Raw genomic sequence first — 23811 nt, forward strand, 5'->3', positions numbered from 1 at the left:
GTAGGAGATGTTGACGATGACAGTTCGGCGGATATTCGGTATGTAGGTGGAAGGTAAATATAGAAGATGAAACGAAGTTGGGATTAAAGGTTGCTGAGCAGCACCGTTGGGGAGAGCGCTCGTCCTCGGACGCGGAAACGAGGCGGCGAACGGGTCAATAGGAAACGTCTTCCCTCCCTGGATATTTAAAATTTTCTCCCATTCCCAAAATAATCCTAAGATTAAAAATATAAAATATAAAATATAAAGTATAAAATATAAAATATAAAATATAAAGTATAAAATATAAAATATAAAATATAAAATAAAATATAAAATATAAAATAAAATAAAAAATATAAAATAAAATAAAATATAAAATATAAAATAAAATAAAATATAAAATATAAAATAAAATAAAAAATATAAAATAAAATAAAATAAAAAATATGAAATATGAAAATATAAAACTATATATATATATAAAATAACATTTTGTTGGAAAGGAAAGCACACGACTTTCCCTCGAGTTCCAGGAATTTAGCGAGGATCGAGCTTATCATCCCTCCCCTCCCCTCCCCTTCCATACGCGAGTCTACGAGCAGCAATAATAAAAGAGTTCGATCGTACGCAAGGATTGCATAAATTGTAAATAGCGGTGTTGATAAAAGCGCAGTCACGAAAGGGGGAGGGGGGAAGGGGATTCTTACGGCACGCCACATTGGACGAGGATGAAAAATTTAATTTGGCAACGCCCTCTAAGCACGGAAGGAGAGACAATCGTTGGATGTGATCTGGAGAGGGAAGAGGAGGGGCGGTGGTCGTAAATCCGTCGCATTCCCGCGCCCTCCTATGGGCGAAGGAGGGATGGATCGCATGGATCGCCTCCCTTTTTAAATTCGAAATTATCGATCGGCCGAATCTACGTGGCGTTCTTCACGCGATTCAACTGTGAAAACTGTTTTCAGTCGACCGCGTTTTGTGTCTCGTTGTGCATAATAAATAAAATGAAAAGAGGGAGAGAGAGAGAGAGAGAAACAGTATGCACCATCGACAGATTCTCGGCCCCTGATAAAGGAATATTTACGAACTGGATATCGTCACCCTCACGAATCCCCGTTACGTTGATCCATAACCACAAAGGGGGAGGGGGAAGAACGGAATTACTTTCTATTCAAATCTCATTTCACGAAAGAGAGAGAGGGAGAGATAGAGAGAAGAATGGTAATTGAATTTTTAAATTATTGATTTTTAAATTAATTTCTTCCTTTGCATCGAGTATTTAAGCTTTGAGACTCGAGGACTCGTTATAGTTTAAAGAAAGAAAGAGAAAGAATTTAATTTTGTTTGGATTGTTGGTTGGCAAGTTTGTATTGTGACTCTTGCGTTTATTATATTGTAAAATATATTAGAGAGAATATGGTATTCGCACGATGTTACGTTTTGACTCATTGAAGAGAAGAGATCATTTGGATGGTTTGTGAAAGATTGGAATAATAATAATTGGTGAAATCGGAGGATAATAATTATCCATGGACGGGATATATTTACGAGCGAGGAATTTTTTACGGTTAGTTCGAGTAGAAGAAGGAAGATGGAGGGGAGGTACGTACGCGTACCTACACCCTGACCGGACCACGAAGGCCACGCCAAATATCGATTCTCGCTAAACTCGAAACGGATATGGAAGCCTGAAGAATGTTGGAATTTTCTAGCGGGTTGCGAACGGCTCGATACGCCTCCCTAAGGAACCTTGCAACCTTCTTTTCCAATCTTCCTTCTAATGACAAGCTAACATCCCTCGATTCGATTCTTGGATTCGAAAATCGAATCGATTTCTCTCGAATCGAAATATATTATTCAAGATCGAAAAAATTTTCCAAAATCGAATCGAAACTTTCGAAAATCAAATAAATCGAATCGAAAGTTTCCAAAATCGAATCGAAACTTTCGAAAACCGAATAAATCGAATCGAAAGTTTCTAAAATCGAATCAAAAATTTTCAAAATCGAATCGAAACTTTCGAAAATTGAATAAATTGAATCGAAAGTTTTCAAAATCGAATCGAAACTTTCGAAAACCGAATAAATCGAATCGAAAGTTTCCAAAATCGAATCGAAACTTTCGAAAACCGAATAAATCGAATCGAAACCTTCGAAAACTGAATAAATCGAATCGAAACCTTCGAAAATTGAATAAATCGAATCGAAATCTTCGAAAATTGAATAAATCGAATCGAAACTTTCGAAAACTGAATAAATCGAATCGAAAGTTTCCAAAATCGAATCGAAACTTTCGAAAACCGAATAAATCGAATCGAAAGTTTCCAAAATCGAATCAAAAATTTCCAAAATCGAATCGAAACGTTCGAAAATTGAATAAAACGAATCGAAAGTTTCCAAAATCGAATCGAAACCTTTAAAAATCGAATCAAAATGTTTAAAAATCGAATCGAAATCCTCAAAATTCAAATAAATCGAATTGAAAGTTACCAAAATGAAATCGAAATCTTCGAAAACTGAATGAATTAAATCGAAATCTTTAAAAATCGAATCAAAACGTTTAAAAATCGAATCGAAATCCTCAGAATTCAAATAAATCGAATCGAAACTTTCAAAAATCGAATAAATCGAATCGAAAGTTACCAAAATCGAATCGAAACCTTTAGAAACGGAATAAATCGAATCGAAAATTTCCAATATCTGATAAATCGAATCAAAACTTTCAAAAAAGGAAATAAATCGAAACCTTCAAAAATCGAATCAAAATCTTAAAAAAATCAAATTGAAATCTTCAGAATTCAAATAAATCGAATAAATCGAAATCTTCAAAAATCGAATCGAAATCTTCAGAATTCAAATAAATCGAATAAATCGAAAATCGAATCAAAATCTTTAAAAATCGAATCGAAATCTTCAAAAATCTTCATAATCGAAAATTTCAAAAATCTGGAAACGAATGATATTGGAAATCGGTCGAGATCGAGATCTTTCGGAGAGATCGGGTCGGAAACTCGAGGCGGGGCAGGCAGACAAGGAAGAATTCGATGGTGTGGAAATGAGCGTTGCCACAATTGCAGTTTCAGTTTAACAGGAATAGAACCAGCTGATATTTATACTCCCTAGACCCGTTTCTCTGTCTTTTCCGCGGAGTAAATAGAATACCGCGAGTTCCAGCCTGGAATTCGCCCGTTCCACGGAAAGTCGGCAAGGAGTTCGACTGGTCGCGATTGGAATTCAAACGATAACGAGCCGCCGGCACCGACAAACCAGTCGCCTCCGAACCGATAACAATGAGCATCGACTCGTTTTTCCATTCGATGAAAACAAGGATGGCACGAGTTGGAAGAGCGAGCGGGCGACAAAGAGAGAGAGAGAAGCGAAAAATGGGACATCGCGATCGACAGTCCGCTCACGTGATAATGAAATGTCCTCGATTAGAATAATACGTAGCGATACATTCGTTTACATTCGTGTACAAATGTTGCTACAATATGTAATTGTACATCAATTTCTTTTTTCTTCTTTCCTTTCATTTTTTTTTCATTATACGTATTAAAATGATTTCAATGATTTTTTTACCTTCCATTCGTGAATATTAAAAATTTAATGAATTTTAAAAATTTTTCAAATACTCAAAATATTATTCAATATATATAAACTATAATATTCAATATATATAATATTATTCGTCATTATTCAATATATATAATATTACTGCCTTCACAACATTATACAACATAGCATTTCGATATTAACCTCTCGAGTTTCCAAATATATTGCAATATAATGCAATCCTCCTTCGACGAACCTCGAATGAATCAAAAATTTTTCACCAGATAAATAATTCGAAAAAAGAAATTTAAAATAAATATAAAAATTCGGAAAATTTGAGAATTATTATACGACGCGTTAATCGAGCGCCGTTTTGCGAACGGGGGCGGGGAGGCGGAGGAGGGAGAGAGAGATGGAAAGGACGCGGAATTTAATCCGCTTACGCGTGTAAGCGACGACCGCGCCCGATAATTACATTAAATGGATGGACGGAGGCGCGAATCGTCGCCGGGGGAGACATCAACGCCCGATAATTGCGGGAGGTGGCCACGCGGTCGAGAACAAAGCCGAGGTGTCTCGCCGAGGAGAGGAGGAGGAGGAGGAGGAGATTGGTATCGAGGCGAAGAATCGCCTTTAATCCGGACAACGAGACGTTCAGACATCATCGAGTGCCTCTGATCTATTTTCGAAATTGGAGAAACGGATTCTGTGGAAAATTGAGGGGATGGAGTGAAATTAATAGGGATAGTGTAATTAGAAAGAAGTGGAAGAAATGATATGGAAATGCTTTGTGTATTTAGTTTATAACAATGAATTGGATAAAATTGGAAGATTCTGTGGAAAATTGAAGGAATATTAGGAAAAAATGGAAAAAGTGGAAATACTTTGTATATTTAGTTTATAATAATTTAAAGTGTAATGATAATTCTATGGAAAATTGAAGAAATGAAGTGAAATTACTGAGCTAATGTAATTAGGATAAAGAAGTGGAAGAAGTGGAAATGCTTTGTGTATTTAGTTTATAATGAATTGGAAGATTGGAATAAAATTGGAAGATTCTGTGGAAAATTGAAGGAATATTAGGAAAAAGTGGAAAAAGTGAAAATACTTTGTATATTTAGTTTATAATAATTCAAAATGTAATGATAATTCTATTGAAAATTGAAGGAATGGAATAAAATTATTGGGTTAATGTAATTAGTATAAAGAAGTAAAGTGGAAATATATACTTAATTTATAATGATGGGATGAAATTAGAGAAACAAATATTTTGTGGAAAATTGAAGAAATGAAGTGAAATTAATGGGCTAATGTAATTAGGATAAAGAAGTGGAAAAAGTGGAAATGTTTTATGTATTTAGTTTATAATAATGAATTGGATAAAATTGGAGAGGCAGATTCTGTGGAAAATTGAAGGAATATTAGGAAAAAGTGAAAAAAGTGGAAATACCTTGTATATTTAATTTACAATAATTCAAAGTGTAATGATAATTCTATGAAAAATTAAAGAAATGGAATAAAATTATTGGGTTAATGTAGGATAAAAAAGTAATGTGGAATATTTTATATACTTAATTTATAATGATGGAATGAAATTGAAGAGGCAGATATTTTGTGAACAATTGAAGAAATGAAGTGAAATTACTGAGCTAATATAATTAGGATGAAAAAATTGATATGGAAATATTTTATATACTTAGTTTACAATGATGGAATGAAATTGGAGAGGCAGATATTTTGTTTGAAAATTGAAGAAATGAAGTGAAATTACTGGGGTAATGTAATTAGAATATGGAAATACTTTATACATTTAATTTACAATAATTGAAAGAACAAGTATGATAATTCTATGAAAAATTGAAGAAATGGAATAAAATTATTGAGTTAATGTGATATGGAAATATTTTTATATTTAGTTTACAATAATTCAAAGAGTAAGTATGATAATTCTATGGAAAATTGAAGAAATGAAGTGAAATTATTGAGTTAATGTAATTAGAATAAAGAAATAATGTGGAAATACTTTATATACTTAGTTTATAATAATAGGATGAAATTGGAAAAGGGGATTCTATGGAAAATTGAAGGTATAATATAATATAATATAATAATATAAAAATATATTATAATTAATATTAGTATATAATATATTATAGAAGTTTTCCAAATAATTATACTGCCAAACCCTACAAGCATTTCAATAAATAACTACTTCAAAATTAACTTTTATTCAAAATTTTCAACTTTCTCAATTCTTCCAACTCTGCACAACCAACTCTGTACACTCTGAAGAACTTCATCGCCTCATAATTTAAACACAATTTCAAATTATAATCTCCATCCAATCCTATTAATTGACAAAAACTCTCCTCAATCCTCCCTATACTTCTATAATATATTCTATATAATATAATATAATATAATATAATAATATAAAAATATATTATAATTAATATTAGTATATAATATATTATAGTTGATATTAATATATACAATTAATATATTATATCATTATAGAATATACTATATATATAATATAATATATTAATATATTATAATTAATATTAGTATATACAATTAATATATTATAGTTAATATTAATATATACAATTAATATATTATAATATAATATTCTAATAATAAGACACGCCAATCCTCCTCCTCCTCCCCCTCCTCCTCAATGAAGAAGAAAAACACGGAATTGAAAAACAAGAAAATCGTCGTTCGATTAATGGTAATTGAAAAAAGGTGGAAGGAAGAAACGTGGCAACAAACAAACGAGAGCACTCGTCTCTCGCTTAACGAAGAAACGCAAAGCGGAGCGCGCGAGACGAGAGTCGAGCGGTGTAATATTACAAGAGGTACACTCGTAGCCACCAACCAGGAGGACTCCACCGGCCCTCTATCCGCTCCTGGCCGGTGCTCGCTCTATACCGGGTGGGCCGGATCGATCGCCGCGAATATCGATTTCGCCCTCTTCGTCGCGGTTCCCGTTCGCACACCGATCAATAAAACGCAGCCGAGCCAACCGCCGCTCTTCGAAACTTATTTCCTCCTCCCCCTCGTCCGCCGTCGTGCGCCTACGCTGTTCTTCGCGCCAAAAGGAACCGTGTTCCGTGTTGCTCACGTTATCTCACCTTATCTCGCGCCGGTGAGATTAGATAACGATCGAACTTTGTTCGAGTCGATTTTGGATCGACGCGTATCAGAAATTATGTATCCTTGGGTGGACGTCGAGGAGGGTGGTCCAAAGGGTGGCTTTCTTTCTCGAGGGATGGGACTCGATTTTCACAGGATTTTACCTTCTTAGCCTTGGGTGGGGGGTTGTTGTTGTACGCTCGCTCGGCGGAGCGAATGCACGGTTCCCACGGAACCGCACGAACTTGGTTGAGAAATTTTCTTGACAATTTGCTTGCCAGCCTCTTTTTGCCTTACGTACCTTCGTTCGGTCTATTCTCTTTATATCTCTTGTTTATACCGAAATATCGGCCAATTCGACACGGTATATAATTGGAAGAGAGGGGGAAAATAGAAAGATTGGCAATATGAAAATGTAAATCTAAATTATTTGTTAGTTGATTACTCAGGAGTGAATAATAATTTTTCGATCACGATATCTGGTTCCTATTCACGTTAACTGGTTCCTATACTTGGTCGTTACGTTATTATTTCTTAAATATTTCAAAATATAGATAAATGAATTGTGTGTGAACGAAAGAAGAGATCATCTGCTCGAATAACGAATAGTTTTATTATAAAAAAAATATTCATTTGTCATTTCAAGTAAATTTTAAACAAGATCTAGTTTAAAAAGAAGAAAACAATCATTCTCAAATTATCACTTCGAATTAAATTTCAAACAAATCTAGTTTAAAAAGAAGAAAATAATCATTTTGAAATTGTCGAACAAGCTTACAAAAGATATAGTTTAAAAAGAAGAAAACAATCATTCTTAAATTATTACTTTGAATTAAATTTCAAACAAGTCTAGTTTAAAAAGAAGAGAAGAAGAAGAGAAGAAAACAATCATTTTCAAATTATCATTTCAAATAAATTTCAAACAAGATTAAAAAGAAGAGAAGAAGAAGAGAAGAAAACAATCATTTTGAAAATGTCATTTCGAATAAATTTCAAACAAGTCTAGTTTAAAAAGAAGAAAATAATCATTTTGAAATTGTCGAACAAGATTACAAAAGATATAGTTTAAAAAGAAGAAAACAATCATTCTTAAATTATCATTTTGAATTAAATTTCAAACAAGTTCAAAATCTAGTTTAAAAAGAAGAGAAGAAGGAGAGAAGAAAACAATCATTTTCAAATTATCATTTCGAATAAATTTCAAACAAGTTTAAAAAGAAGAGAAGAAGAAGAGAAGAAAACAATCATTTTGAAAATGTCATTTCGAATAAATTTCAAACAAGTCTAGTTTAAAAAGAAGAAAACGATCATTTTGAAATTATCGTTTCGAATAAATTTCAAACAAGTCTAGTTTAAAAAAGAAGAGAAGAAGAAGAAAAGAAAACAATCATTTTGAAATTGTCGAATAAATTTCAAACAAGTCTAGTTTAAAAAGAAGAGAAGAAGAATAAAAGAAAACAATCGTTTTGAAATTATTTCGAATTAAATTTCAAACAAGTCATTTCAAAAGATCTAGTTCACTTAAAAAGAAGAAAACGATCTCACTTCCAAATTATCATTTCAAATTAAATTTCAAGTCTGCAAAGATCCAGATCCAGAGGAGAAAAAGGGGAGAAGTGAAACGCGCCTCGAAACAGGAAACAAGGAAGGAAGAAAGAAAGAGGGAGAAGGAGAGCTAGCCTAGGCAGGGGGTGGTTACGTTCTACGGTACCCCTGAATGAAACACCTGGCTCTCCTCTCCCTCTCTCTCTCTCTCTATCTCTATCCCTCTCCCTCCATACCCCACGCCCCATGCTACCGATCCTCGTCATATTATCCTAAACTGCATTGGCATCCCCAATATCGAGGTCCCAGGAGGTCCAAGAAGGGCCATCTTTGCACGTCAAGCGGCTCGTTATACACCACGAAATATCTATATATCTCAGTGCCGCTTCACCCAGGTGGTGGCGAATCGGGCTATCTCGACTCTCGAATCGATCCCGATGCGGGAAACCTCGACAAATGGGGAGGCAGCCAGGATCGATTGTATTTCTGGACAATTGTCAATCCCTCCATTTTCCACCATGTCGCCTAAATTTGTAAACTTGCAGATTTTAGAGATATATATATATATATACAGTCGCCTTTCGAATTCGAGGGAAAATTAAAAATTAATTTTTCTTCGAGTAACTTTACATATGATTCATAAGTAAGTTTCGCAACGAGGCAAGATTTAAATTCGTATTTGGATTTGAAGTTTAGATTGAGAATTTAGGTCTAGCAGGTCAAGTGACAATTGAATATGCAACGTGTTGAGAATTTAGATTGAAGTTCAGAAAGTAAGTTTTATATTTGAAATAGAAACTCTTCTATCGTTTAATTGGATTAATAGTTTCTATCTTTTTTTTAAAGGTGACTAATAGTACAATCGTAGATTAATTGTATAGAGAAATAGATCTGAGAAAGACAGAGACAAGTACAATTGGTAAGCAATCGCAGCACGTAGGTGTTCAACACGAGTCGAATCGGAAAGATTTCAATAAAACGTAGGTGTCCAACGACCGTTCGTTCCTCGAAAAATCGAGAGAAATTCCAATTTTGCGTACCAACAACCGATACACTGGATCACGTAGATCGGTATAATTCAAGATGTCTACGTAGATGTCGATACCGGGCGCGAAATTTCGAATGGAAAATTTTTCGAATCGGCGAGAATGGCGAGATCTCCCCTCCCGCAGGCGTGGAGGAGAGATCCTAAAATAGCGGCAGGATGATCCCCGAGACGGCGTCAAGTTTGAAGGTATTGTTCACGTGGCACGGTACGTGGGTGAGGACAGTCATCGAACGTCGAGGAACACGTCGACCGGTCATTTGCGATGCAAAATCTTTTCTTGGAAGCTTCTGAATCCTCGGCCTGATTCCGTCGATCTGGGTTACTCTAACGGGAAACTTGGAAGACAATGCAACTGTTTTTTTTCTTTTTTCTTTTTTTTTTTTTTTTTTTCCTCCATTCTCTGGAAAATTAACGATACGAAACGACGAAATAGGTAAGATTATAACATTTCGTGAAAATTCGTTTTATTACTATTCCTTCTTCGAGTTGTAAGAGAGATTTTTCAGATTCTCAATTCATAACCTCTTAAGTTTCCTATCTGTTGTATTTACAAGATTATTTTTAAATTTAATGTTCCATATTTTTTATCCAATATATATATATATATATAAGGATATTAATTGAATTAAATTGAGCCATTTGATTGAATTATATATTTAATAATATATATTATTATTATTATATTTAATAATATTTATAAGATTAATAATATTATATATTGTAAATATATAATATTTACAAGATTAATTTTAAATTTAATATTTCATATTTGTTTAATTATTTGAGGAATCATAGATTTTTCAGATTCTCAATTTAACCCTCTTTTTATCCAATATATATATAAGGATATTAATTGAATTAAATTGAGCCATTTGATTGAATTATAATTTGGATTTCTAATATTGAACGTTATAGAAGAATAATTTTTTTATCTGAATATTAATTTTAAATTTAATATTTCATGTGTTATTTAATTATTCAAGGAATTTTACCTCGAATATTATTTAAACATAAATAACAATAATTAAATAAATCTTTGGTTTATAAAATGGTTTGGTTAATATAAACCAAATATTTAATTATATCATATTATATTTAAAATTTAAATATTTCTTTGGTTTTAACCTAATCTTTCTCTATTCGTACCGATCGATTTAAAAATTCCACAATTTGACCGAAGAATCGAGAGAGAGAGAGAGAAGGCTTGGAGATCGATCTGGGACGCGAGGCGTTTCGATTCGAAACGTTCGAGTCGCAGTGTTTTCGCGGCGCGTAGGCGGTATTAGGATTGCGCAACCGCGCGCAAAGGATTAGGATGTTGGAGAGAAAGGGGTAGGTGGGAGGCTTGATTTCCGCAAATTAATTCATAAGAACGTCGTCGGCTGACGTCACTTCCTGGATACGCGCCGGCAAGGCGGGATACGGGCTCGTAGACGCGAGACGATCGTCGAGAGGCCTCTCTCTCTCCCCCCCCCCCCTCTCTCTCCCTTCCGCGGCGTGTCTCGCGCCTTTCCCCCTCCTCCTCCCCCTCGCTTCGTCATCTTCGTTCATCCTTGGCCGAAGAGAAACCCGCCTCTCTTCTCGCCTCCTCCTCGCGCGGGGACACACACGTGGCGGCTACTAAAAACTGCCCCGGCCGGGGCGTAAATAGAATCCTGCCTCGAAAACCGCGAAAATAAGGGCACTGACATTTCTCCTTTAGCCGTGTAGCCGTGCAGAGGTGGCTTCGAGCTTCTTCTCCCTTCACGAAAGAAAAAGTCGAGGCGGATTCGAAGGAGGTCGATTCTTTTAATTTCGAAAATCGAAATCGATCCTCCTTCTTCTCCTCGTTTTCTTATCCACAGGAGGAATACATTCGAGAGAATTTCGATCGCTAATTTGACCAGAGAATCGAAGAAATTCGATATTACGCGCCCTCGATCTGTAGAAAAGCTGCTGCTACGTTTTAAAGGAGAGAGGATGAGAGGAGGGTTGTTTTGCACGGAAGCTAGGAAAATCCTTCTGTTTGGGTGAAAAGCGAGAATCGAATCCTTTCTTCCCTGAATATATTGTACGTATTCGAGAGGATTTCGAGCTTAAAGGGGTAGGGGAGGAGGGGGGGGGGGAGGAGGAGGGTTTATTGTACCCGTCTTAGCAAGTTTTCCACGGTTTTTCTTTGCCGCCGGTTAACAACGTTTACAAGATTGGGTATATCCGGGTATATATTTTAAAAAAGGAGAGAGAAAATATTTTGTTTGGGAGATGCATCTCTCGTGCAAAAATCTAAACTTTTTCGAAAAAAAAAAAAAAAAATCTCCTCCTTTTCGAAGAGGGCGCCGCTCCGTTAAAATAATTCAATCTCCCGTAAATGTGATCCACGAGTCGATAATAACAATTAATAAAAACGATAATTAAAACCGAGTTTAATTAAATTCCCACATAAATCGTTGAAATGAAGGGAAAAAAATCCAAATCGATCCGGTATTATTATTATTATTATTATTATTATTACGCAACAGCTCTCTCTCTCACGAGATCTCGAGATCCGCGATCAAATAAATACCCGTCCGTTATTCCTTTCCCTGAGAAAAACCAGTCCGATTCTCGTGTCGCGCACGACGCGATCGGTTAATCGGAGGCCTTTGTGAAAATCCCAGCCGTCCCTCCCCTCTCCTTCGAAATTTTTCGAAATTTCGCCAAGAGGCATAGGTCTCTCGTTAAGCGCGAGGGAACGGCTTAATTAGCATCGAGAAGCAACGCCAAGAGGAGCCAAGGGAAACGCCAACAACCCTCCTCCTCCTCCCGAGCGGACGTCCGCAACGGTGCCGCTCACCTTTTCGCTATGGGTCACGTTTAATTGGGACCAGGAAACGGAGGAACGGTTACTGGAACACGGGCCCGGATAATTCGATTTTAATTGGTGGAGGAGGGGGGGGAGTTTTAATTAGAGGGGGTTGAGGAGGAAGCGCACGTATGCGAGCGCGTATTTCCTATTCGTTAATCCTTGCTGTTTAATTTAACAGAAGGATTCCGAAAAAACGTTCTTCTCTTCTTTCTCCTCAATTATTTTTCATATATTCGTGATTTTCAATTGCATATAGTATTTATTTTCCCGGTGAAAATAATTATCCCAAGTTTGAAAAATCTCGTTATTATTGTAGAGGATGTGAGAAATTTTGAAAAGTAAAAAAGAAAAAAATTGCTCGACCAATTAGAGAGAGAACCGTTTAGATTTGAAATTCGAGGGGACGCAAAGTAAATTACGCGAAATTTTCACGTGCTCGGAGGCACGTAATTTCCTGGACGATTTATCGCCTTGGTAATGACGGCCCACCTCCCCCCCTCCACGCTCAAAAAGAGATCGCACGTAGGAACGGTCGATAATGGCGGACACACGGACGAGAAGTAGGTTTCGTGATCTCGAGAGGTAATTTAGCGTTGGACATTAGTTTGGAAAAAAACTACGGGCGAGCTTCCATGCGCCACCTCCCCTCTCCTCCCCCCATCTGCCCTTCAACAACGGGGCCGAGATAACGCCTGGATCGAACCGTGGCATGGAAGCAAAGACACGCGGAGAATAAAACTATTTGAATAAATTGCCGAAAAAAGCGATCCGAAACTATTTCTCGTTGCTCGAGAAATTTCATTTCTTCCAAATTTTCTATTCCGTTTTCTCAAGAAATATTTGAAACCGTTTTTAGAATCGCAAAGCAATAAATAATTTTTCTTTCGCGATTCAAACTATTCGACGACCGTATCTTCCGATAAAATCAACCGATCAATCAATTTTTATTATACGTTATTTTGAAATTCTGATTCCTTTCTATTTCCACCTACGTGTTTATGAAGACAATTAAAAATAATAATATATCCTCCTTATATATAATCCGTTTATCGCAGCAGAAAAACATTGCTTCAAGATAATTTAAACGATTCAATTTTAGATGGAAGAAAAGAGACCTGTTTTAATAAAGTTTGCCGGGTTAGAAAAAGCCCGATGATGCGAAATCAGGCCGTGGCGTTATATCGCCGCTCTTAACCTCGCCAATGCCCCGCACGAAAACTTTATTTCACGCCGAGCCACGACTTCCGCAACCACCCGCCGCTTTTATACCCCGAGCGCCGCAGTGGTGGTCGCAGTGCAGCGGCCCACCATGTACCAAACGATATATACTATGCTATTCTGATGACAGAATCTGTATCGATCACCGTTTCTTTCTCGAATCTATTCGGGCCAAAAATAAATTCTTCGCAATTTTTTTTTTCTTTATCATTGACAGTGCAATTTAATCTTAAATGCAAATTATTATAATTAAATATATATAATTTTAATTGCAAATTAATTTTTGCAATCGTCGACAGCAGTGTTCATAGATTTAGATGTAAAAGAGAATTTCAGAAAGAATGGGTGAATTTGAAGGAAAGATATTCTCTTCCATTAACGAAAATTGCATCGAAAATTTTCCTTTCTACTTTTATAAAATATTAAAAAAAAGAAAATAGAATTTTTACTAATTTTATTGCAATGATATATATTATATATGTAACGAACGAGATACGAGAGAGATATGAAATTGGAGAGAGGGTGGTCCAGGGAAAATGTAAAAGCGATCGGGCCGTCCTGTTTCGAAGGTTTCGATGGAGGTGCCGCCGCGTGATGCACCGAATAACATTTGTGTCGCGCGCCCGAATAATTGAGCGTCCTTTCACGTGCCACACCGGACGTAAATCGAAGAGAGCCGTGGTAAAATCGTTCGTCGAAGAGGATACGTTAATATTCATGATCGAGATTGTCCGGGCTTGTCGATCCTACGTGCACGATTATTTTCTACCTCGGTCCAACGAGTTCCGTTTCTAATTTCTAACTGGAGGAACAATTAAATGGAAAACGAGCTATCCAACTATACATATATATATATATATATATATATATATATATATGTATGTATCTAGTTAACTCGATGTCAATGGTATGTTTTATCTTTTGTATATAAGGTTTAAACACATAAATTTTAACGTTATTCTACTTCAATTATTCAACAAACTATAACTAATAATAATAATAAAAACGTTTATACATCGTCGTTTTTATTTTTATATGTATATACGAAAATATAATTATTGAATCGAGATTTGAAAATGGAATTTTGTAAGAGGAGCAAGCTTAAGTAGCGAAGAAAAAAATATTAATCGAAACTCATTTCGGACAAACTTTTCACGAAGCGGAGGAGCGAAACAGGTAGAGAGAGAGACAGTGAGCGACGCAGCCCACCGTTAACACCGATTTTCACCGTTCGAGATCGGCCACGATATTACCGGATATACAGTACACGTACGAGTATCCTCGTTAGCGAGGATCCCGAAATCGCCCTTTCACCTAGCCGATTCTATTGAATTCTTATGGAAAAAACAACAGGCGGGAATGCAAAAATATGAAACAATGATAAATTTGAATTTTATAGAGATGTGTTGTTACGATAATAGGTTATAATTTGAGCTCACTCGTTTTTTTAGAAAAAAATCTAATCAATCTTGGAATTTCACTCGAAAAAGTTGTTGAATTAAAAAAAAATGTTAAATGAGAAAAGTCTAGTTTTTAGATAGATACGTTTGAATATTGAGAGAAAAGTTATATATTTGTAATAATTTTTATGCTAAATACTATTAAAAGTGAAAATTGTAATATAATGAAGGATAGAAAGTAGTATTGCCACGAAAAAAAAAAAAAATAAGAAAGAAACGATAATTCTTTGATAAAAACAAGGAGATTCGGAGGTATCGTATTGATGGCCAATTATTTGTCCAGAAAATCTAATAATAAATACTCGTTGTTGTATCGATACCACTTCTGGATTTCTTATTTAAAAATAGATATTACACACGTACATAAATTCCACGAGAGAGGCATCATTGTTCGAAAAATGTTTGCGTTATTATGATCAAAAGTGAAGCCAAATCATTTGTGTGGAATATATCTTCGAACAATCTCCTTTAATTAAAATTTCCTATTTAATGAAAATTGAAATTTCTATCATTTTTTCATCGTGACATCTTTGTTAAAAGTGAATCGAAATATTACTCATCATTATTACGAAGTATTAAAAATTAAAAATAGATTACTGAGAAACAGTGGAATATTTATTTCGAAAAATAATTTTGTTGCGTTAAAATATATGCATAATTTTAAGCCATAATAGGTAAAAGAGAAAAAAATATCTTTTATAAGAGTTCTAATAATAAAATGGCGTAATGACTACGAATATTATTAAAATATCGATATTCGATACTACTTCAACGATTGGTTCGTCTCTAACTTTCCTTCAACACCTGCATTAAATAACACCTGATGGCGAAGTCCTAGGCAAAAGAAGGACCTTTACCAGGGACTACGTCATAAATTCGACACTAGCAATCCTTTCTATCCACGAGCACGTATCGAATCATTTAATTTTCCAACTCGATAAACTCGACATATAACACATCGCTGCTAATTAACAGTCAGCCATGTATAATTCATGTGCTATTTGCTAATGGGGACAGAAATACTCTCGAATCTTTCGCGCCGCGAAATTTCATGTATACCAATGCGATCCTAGGGGAAATAAAAGATCCCTGTATTGGTATTTTATCGGCCGAATCGATTAACCGGAACCGTGAATCATACGAACGGTCGAGCCTTCACGAAATTTTACGGTAATCGAACGCTGATTCAATGCGACGAGTTGAATCTCGACGAGATATAACGATATTTTTCTAATTTATCCAATACTTTTATAATCAAATGTCACTTTCTCATCAAAATTGAGAATAAATTCTTTTTTTTTTACAAACACTATGATTTTTTATAAATAGATAAATTTAAAAAAAAAAATTCTATCTTTATTCTAAATAAATTTTATTCTGATAAAGATAAAATAAAAGAAAAGATGCTAGTGAAAAGAATTCTGCGTATAAGATGAGAAGTGTTGGACAAATCGTGAAAGTGAGAAGTCATCTTTTTTTGGAAATTCGTACGTTCAACCAAAGAGAAATTGTGAAATTATTATACGATTTTTTGCGACAGATAATGCTTAAATAAATTTCTTTTTTAGTTGTTAATATTTAAAAAAAATTAATCGGTGATAATGAATTCTTTTTTCATATAATTATATCCAAGATTGGAAGATATAAGTGCATCAAAGTTACTAGAGAAATCCTATTGGACGCGACGAATGCGCCAGACGAGACGTGCTTTGGTCTCGAGACGATTCGAACGAGATCGAAATTTAGCGAATTTCCCGGTTTCTCGCCCCCTTTGATGATCCCCCGGCCGATATTCCGGCCAGACGGCGGATACGTAAACCTACACGTCGAAAATAAATTTTGCGGAGTATTGCCGGTTCATTCTAAGGCGCATAGAATGATAGCTATTTCCGTTAAGGAGAAAAAAACCGGTGCCACTGTCTGTCCGTGGCTTCTAAAGATAAAGCGTCTGCAAGCGATTTAACAAGAAAATCACTCGGCTCCTGTCTGCATCCTGCCCTATCGAATTCGAATCAACCCTTTTCCCCATTCGGAAAATAACTCGCGTGAAAAAAAAAATCACTGAGAAATATCCCTAGAAAAAAGAAAAGAAAAAGATAGAAAAAGAACGAGATACATACCTACGATAGAAAGAAAAGAGGAAAAAAAAGGATGCACGAACGAACTGTGTATTATTCTCTATTCGAAATCTATCGATGGCTAGAAAACAGCAGACGCGGATGTTGACTCATTGCCACTCTCACTTTTGCCGCGATTTGCATCGATCTCTTCCACATACGTATTTGCACGCTGCGAAAAATCCGACGGTACGTTCGTGATGTCGTGGACGCCACCGATCTCTATTCGATATTTCTCACTTGTTCACACTTTTCGTTGATCAAAATTGACTATAGATAGGTAAATTCTCGAATCGAAACACATAGCACCGGGTCTCAGACACGTTTCTATTTATATTTTGATGTATTCGCGCCCGATTTTTGCGTAGAGGTTAACTCATTCACTCGTCGATGAATTAATGTACAACGGACAGAGGAGAGGGGGTGGGGCGAATCGTTCGCCTATTGGCCGCTGTTTGTCTCGATTGAATCGATACGTAACTGTTCGAGTTGAGAATTCGACCGGGAAGATTCTCTTTTAATCGCGATAGGACTCGCTTTATGATTGGAGATTAGTCGATGATGAATCGAGAAATCAGATAAACAGAATTATCGATATTAGAAACCGAGCTTCGATTGTTATGAGAAACGATAAGATGTATTAAGAAAGATTGATTAGCGAAATGACGGTTTTAGTTAATTCTAATTCTACTCGTAAGAAAATTTCTGTGTGCATATATCGAAAATATTAATTATTTATCGATGTTTTACATGCAACGAAATTTCAAAAGTATTTCCATTTCGACTTTTAAAAGAAATAGAATAGAAAATTTGTGTTTCTTTTTAGAAATTAATTTCACAACAGTCTGAAAATAGATATTGTTTGGATTGCTTTATACTTTATACTTTGTACGCAAATATAAAAATATATTAAAAAAAAAAAAAAAAAATTCAAAAAATTTATAAAATTTTTGGAAATAACGAAAATATTAATTTTCATATGAAAGCAAATTTAGAAAATTAATGGATTCGCTTGTCGAACAAGAGCTCGTTTCACGACGTTGATCATTGCGAAAGCGACGACAATAGCGATCATTTGGTTGCTAATTAACACCGATGTGAGAAGAATTGGTGTTGCTATGTCGCTATGGCGTGTCAAGAGGACACTGATTCTTGCTACGCAGCCACGGATTGCTGTAATCCAAATAATTACCATCACCATTCTTTCTTTATAATAAAATTTTCTTTTTTTTTCTCACAGAAACTACTACACTTCTATACGATTCAACTCTTACGAATCGTTTAATTCTACATTTCAATTTAACAATCAATTCTAAAATCCATTTTGTTTTATTGGGAACGAATTACGAATGCAATTTCGATAAAGCAAATATTGATAAGCAAACCTGTAAAATTCACGTGAAATTCATAAGTCCCCACCTCGTATAAAGAATGACTGATCCTTTCCATCGAATTAATACGTGTAATCGATATAAATAACCGATGGATCAAATAATCGAAAATCGCGAACCGCTTTCTTCCTGTTTACCTATCTTACCTTGTAGATAAGATTAACAAAATATCGAAAACGTTATTAATAACACGAATATACGCGAACAATCTTATCTACTATATATCTTCTATTAAATTCTTATTTCATATCTTTCATCGTATATAAAGTAGAATTAAGAGACATGTTAAAATATATTTATCGCGAGATAGATGAAATATCGTAAAGATCATGAAAATTCGTAACGATGAAAAAAGAAATGTAGCAAGAAGAAAAACACGTATTAAACTGATGACAACGATCGGCGATGTATGTATTAAAGGAGAAGAGAGTGGGGATAAGAGGCGGGGAAGGTTAATTTTACGCGACGCTATGGAAATCCGAGTCGATACGTCAAATCCTCTCTGCACGGGATACACGCGAACTCGTATAATACCGCGGCTACACGAGACCGTCTCTCGTTTTTGTTCCTCTTATTCTGTCTACGTCGTCCGTTGTACACTTCCATTTAACAGCTAGCAGTAGCGGTGCACTGACTCGAAAGTCTGGGAATCGAAACCGCACGGATTCCCCGACGGCGAGCCGCCGACGCGACTAGACGCGGGCCGAGAAAATAGCGAAATTTTTACCGAAGTATAAAGAGTCTGTCTAAAGCACGGTGCGCATCGTCGATGCTGGAAAAGAGACACAAGCGCGCGCACATATATAGAGAAAAAATCGAAATAAAGATATATTCACGGTATGAAACAGACAAGAAACAAGAACGACATTTTCTCGTGTTCGAGATCCGTCAAAACTTCTCCAACGATTGATTGATTTATTATCACGAACGAGAGAATTCTTATTGGTAATTGTTATCGACAATTCTTATTGGCGAATATCGTTCGTAGGCAACGATACCGTGACGACGATCGTCGTTAGTTTTTCCCTGTCGCGGCTCCCCTCGTGTGCGCGGCATGTAGCTTTTTCCCATCGAAACGAAAAATAATCGACAATGCAGCCGTCAACGTCGAAGACATACTGTCCAGCGAATAAGAGATGGATTGCGTGCTAACCTGAAAGTCTAGCGAGGAATCGAAGCATGCCAGCGGCGGAAGACCAGCAATGAGCCGCAGTTCCAGCGACCAGAATTCCACGGGCGATCGGCATTTGTGTTTTCCTCCTCTTTCCCCAATTGTCCTGCGTATGTGTGTGTGTGTGTGTGTGTGTAATCGGTCTGGACTCTTGTGTCTGCGTTCCTCTTCGCTGTATGCCAGAGAAAGAGAGGTAAGGGAACCAAATGAAAGAGAGACAAGGACGGACTGTGGCCAGGGGTGACGCGAGTCCTAGCCTAACCTAACCTCTCTTCCTCCTTTGGTGTAAAGGAACACACAATCACGCACCGGATGAAATGCAAGATCTTCTTTGGACGGCGGTAAGCACGAGACAACGGGTCCCGCACTATTTTTCAGTCCATGGCACACACTGTTTCCATGCCCGTGATTTTTCGGATCTTTGACACTCCCGATTCGCCTGGACAGCCGGTTTCGTTTACGTGTCGTACCGTGCGCGCGTGCCGTGCCGTGTCGCGCCAGTGAAAACTCTGCCAGCGCACAGACAGGAATGGTATAGACTAAGACAGACGTACGGCCGACGGGATAGATAAATTGGCCTTCAGCGAGAGAGAGGGAGAAAGAAGCAGTCTATTAAGGGGGAGGGGAGAAGCGCGTACGACGGCGTAAAGTCCGACCACGGCCTCTACGGGATGCGAGAGAAAGAGAGACGGATTCTCTCTCACTCTCTCTCTGAATACTCTCTGTACACTTCGACACGATGTTGTCACGATTCACGCACTCATTCGTTTCTCGACATTCGAGTAGCAGCCGCGTAGAACCGTACGCACGCACTTTAGGAACTTCTACAAAGGTTCGAAGAAAACCCGCTTGTAGCGACTTGAAACGGATGTGTATATACAACGAATACGCGCGTCACACAGCGATTGTACGCTTCGAAACACTGTTACTCTCTCGCAAGTCATGAAACTCTCTCTTCTCTTGAGCTATTTTATGATGGTAATAAACAACGTGAACATGCGCTATCGTAGCAATGAACGACGTGTTTGTACGATTGTCCCTTCGATACTCGTGATGTAATTCGTTCTTATTTTTCTTAAATATGTCATTTTGACCGCGGTGTTTATCGCGGTGCTCTTCGCGTTGTTCGTGGGCCCTGACGGGCCCTCGCGGTTCTATTGGCAGCGACACTGCACTGTCAGACACAGACTACGATAGAACAGCCGAGCAACGACTGACTCCTCCACTCGCGAGCCACCAGCAATGTTGCCACATCACTCCCGAGTCTCGATCGGACAAGTCTTCGGCCACCGACGGACAGGTACGACGGTCACTGCGTTCTTGGTGCTGGCGCGCGATCGACTGTTCCATTCGATTTGTTCTCTCCTCTTCTCTCTACGTTGTGATTTTCTTCTCGATAGACCGTAATTGTTCCCCTTTTCGTTTATCCTATCCAATTTCGTCTTGCTCTATACTATACGTCGATATTATATTCGCAAAACTAAATTGTTTTCACTTTGCCACGACTTGTCATTGATTCTGTTAGCTTTTTCTCGCATTCACTTTTGCATCGTTCTTTCAATTTCGATATGTGTCGCGACGACGAGGATCACGCTCGACAATCGATAGCTAATGTCGCTACTATCGACTGCGGATTCAGTCAGTCATCGAAATATACGGAACACCGAGATCCGAACGAGAACACAGCACAGAGCTAACTGGCCACATCTGCTGCCGATTTGCTAGCAGTTCTGTTAACTACAGCGCACGGCCGGCCAGTCTGCCTCTGCCAGCCAGTATGCTCCCTCGCTTTCTTACTCTTGCCTACCAGCAGCCTGCCAGCCTTCTCGAATCGGTCGAGCCTACCTCTCTCATGTATTCTCTTTGCCTCTCTACCCTGCCACACCGCTTTCCTTCTCCTTTCCTCTTACTATTCCCTCTGCTCGTCTCTCATTCACTCGCTCACTCACTTTCTCCATCCTTCTTCCTCGGGAACTCTCGTTTCCACCTACCACCTTCCTATCCCGTTCTCCGTTCAATCCTTCGCCTCTCGCTCTCCATCGAATGAATGGTTTTAGTTCGGGAGGGCGGCCGTGCCGGAAACAACCGATTGCATCCGGAAATCACCGAGCCTGTACTTCCCGCATTAGAGCGCTTCTTGAATAAAATTCTATTCTTTCCTCCTTTCTTTCCTCACCGCGTGATATCTTCACGGTTTAACTTTCTTCCAAATTCTCGTCACATCTATTTGTCCACGGAAACAGAAGTTTGTAAAATAATTCGTTCATCCATGTTAATTTGTTCCGACAAAATTGTCCACAATTCCACCGCAACTTACCATTCTCCGTACAGGGTGTAATCCGTTGTACAGGCTCGCGTTCCACGAACCTTTTCGTGTAACTTTTCGTGCGTGAAATTGTAATACGTTTTGACGCGTGCATTTCGTTTCTAATGCACGCGTTCTCGCGCGTGTTTTCTTTCGCCGCTTCCTCTCTTTTTCTCATTTCCGTATTTCTTCGTTCAATTGACGCCACTTCTCTCGACGAAGTGTCCCGTAACGGTAGTTAAATTGTGTATCAGTCGCTCATATGAATGCATTTGCATTATTGTACCATGCAAATATTCTTTCCTATTAATACAAAGTCACTTCTCACGCACATGTTTTAGCTCGCATTGCCCTAATTTTCCTTCAATTATAGACTGTAATTTGAATTTTAGACTTAATAGACTATAATTTGAATTTTATATGCTGATATAAAAAATAATTTTCATGGGCAATAATTACATATATTTCAAAATAATTACGGTGCGTTTATACATATGAATATTTCGTGGTTATATAGCACGTTTGCAGAAAAATCATGAAGGGATTACATGTTCCATTTTCCATGAAACTGGAGCAGTATTTTAGGCCGAAAATCGGCGCCGATTAAAAGAACTGCAGCGTCTGGTGAACTAAATTATGCAAGAAAAATATACCGAAACTCTTCGGTAGGATACGTCAGTGAAATGCCTGTACTGCCATCCTGCACGTATTTTTTAAACATTTCTTTAAGATCCGCTCACTCACCATGGAATGTTGAAAGCGGGCATAATTTGTAGGTACAGTTATGACGAGTCAAATTAAACATCTCGTTTCAAGTTCTTTATTGTTTATTCATTTTTGCAAAGGATAAGTTTAACCGCACTTTTAACAACAACAAATTAAACTTAAGTCAGAAAGAATAACTTAAAAATAACTGACAATGATCATCGTGAAACACACGTTTGACGATAAACCGAAGCATTTATTTACGAATTGAACGATGATATCGCTTTCTGTTTTACCGGCCCTTCCCGTAGAATTCCTTCCTTGGTTGCATTAATTTTAATTCATGTAACGATAAAAATCTTGTATTGCATTATGCAAGCCAGTGCATGACGTAACGCAATACGCCGATTCATAAAGTCCAATGAAACACACGGAATGGTAATCGGAATTGTCTTTTAATGTACGCATCCTGTGCACACGTAACGACATCTTACAGCGAAATGCGACACTTGTGGCAAGAAAGTTCATTCAGTGGACGCAATGTGGCGCTTTCTTCCATTCGATTATTTCTATCTTTTTGTCATGGTAATAAATAAATTTTACATCTTTTCAGAGAAAAATAATACTTTCTTTATCAAAAAATATTCTCACTATAATTTCAAATATCTTTGAACTATTGACTTCTAACGTGAAGTAAAGAAGAAAGCCAGTCTCAAGACTTTCTTTTTCTTATTTTAAACTCATCAATGCCAAGGTAATTTTTTGCCAATTTTTTAAAATAGAAACTTAACAGACAAATCGATCGTAAATTTTATTTCGAATTTTTTCAAACGTACTTTCACAACGATATCAAGTCTAAACTTGTCACGCAGCTTCTGAAGAAAGAGAGAAACAGTGAGAAACAATAGGGGCAGGTTCCTCGAGATTGCGTTTGCATAAAGGACATCTGAAATATATTTAAAAATAGTGCGAGAACTATTGAAGCATTTCGCCTCAGCTGGCCTCGGGAACATCTGCGGAGCAATCTCGATCCTTGCGTCATTATTCCTTTGTAACCGCGCACCATCGATTCACAGGTTTCCTCAACCATGGAAATTAATCAACCTTAGACCATGATCAGAACTGATAATGGGAAAACGTGACGTTCATCGTGGCTGAGACTCGTCGATCGAGAAACACGATTCTATCATCTGCTTCGTTTTCTTTCTTCTTCTTTTTTTTTTTTTTTTTTTTCCTTTTTTCACTTGATCTGAGATTCAATCGAAGAATTGGATTCGATGGAATGATTTCGATGGACGCGGTTAAAGGGAATTTTATCGTCGAGCGGTCATGAAAATAACGATCGAATTTCGCGAA

The 23811-nt window shown here is 37.0% G+C and overlaps 1 protein-coding gene across 1 annotated transcript in view; it reads right to left on the reverse strand.

Annotated features, from left to right (window-relative positions):
• Positions 1 to 21253, reverse strand: part of LOC122711674 — a 60335-nt gene extending 39082 nt beyond the window's left edge. The window contains exon 1 of the mRNA XM_043930676.1: positions 19428 to 21253. Coding sequence (XP_043786611.1) covers positions 19428 to 19521 — 94 coding nt within the window. The 5' untranslated portion in view covers positions 19522 to 21253. The remainder of the gene's footprint in view (positions 1 to 19427) is intronic.
• Between the last annotated feature and the right edge of the window lie 2558 nt (positions 21254 to 23811).

The sequence above is a fragment of the Apis laboriosa genome, unplaced genomic scaffold (genome assembly GCF_014066325.1).
Source record: "Apis laboriosa isolate Shangri-la unplaced genomic scaffold, ASM1406632v1 scaffold17_cov146, whole genome shotgun sequence".
Taxonomy (NCBI): Eukaryota; Metazoa; Arthropoda; class Insecta; order Hymenoptera; family Apidae; genus Apis; species Apis laboriosa.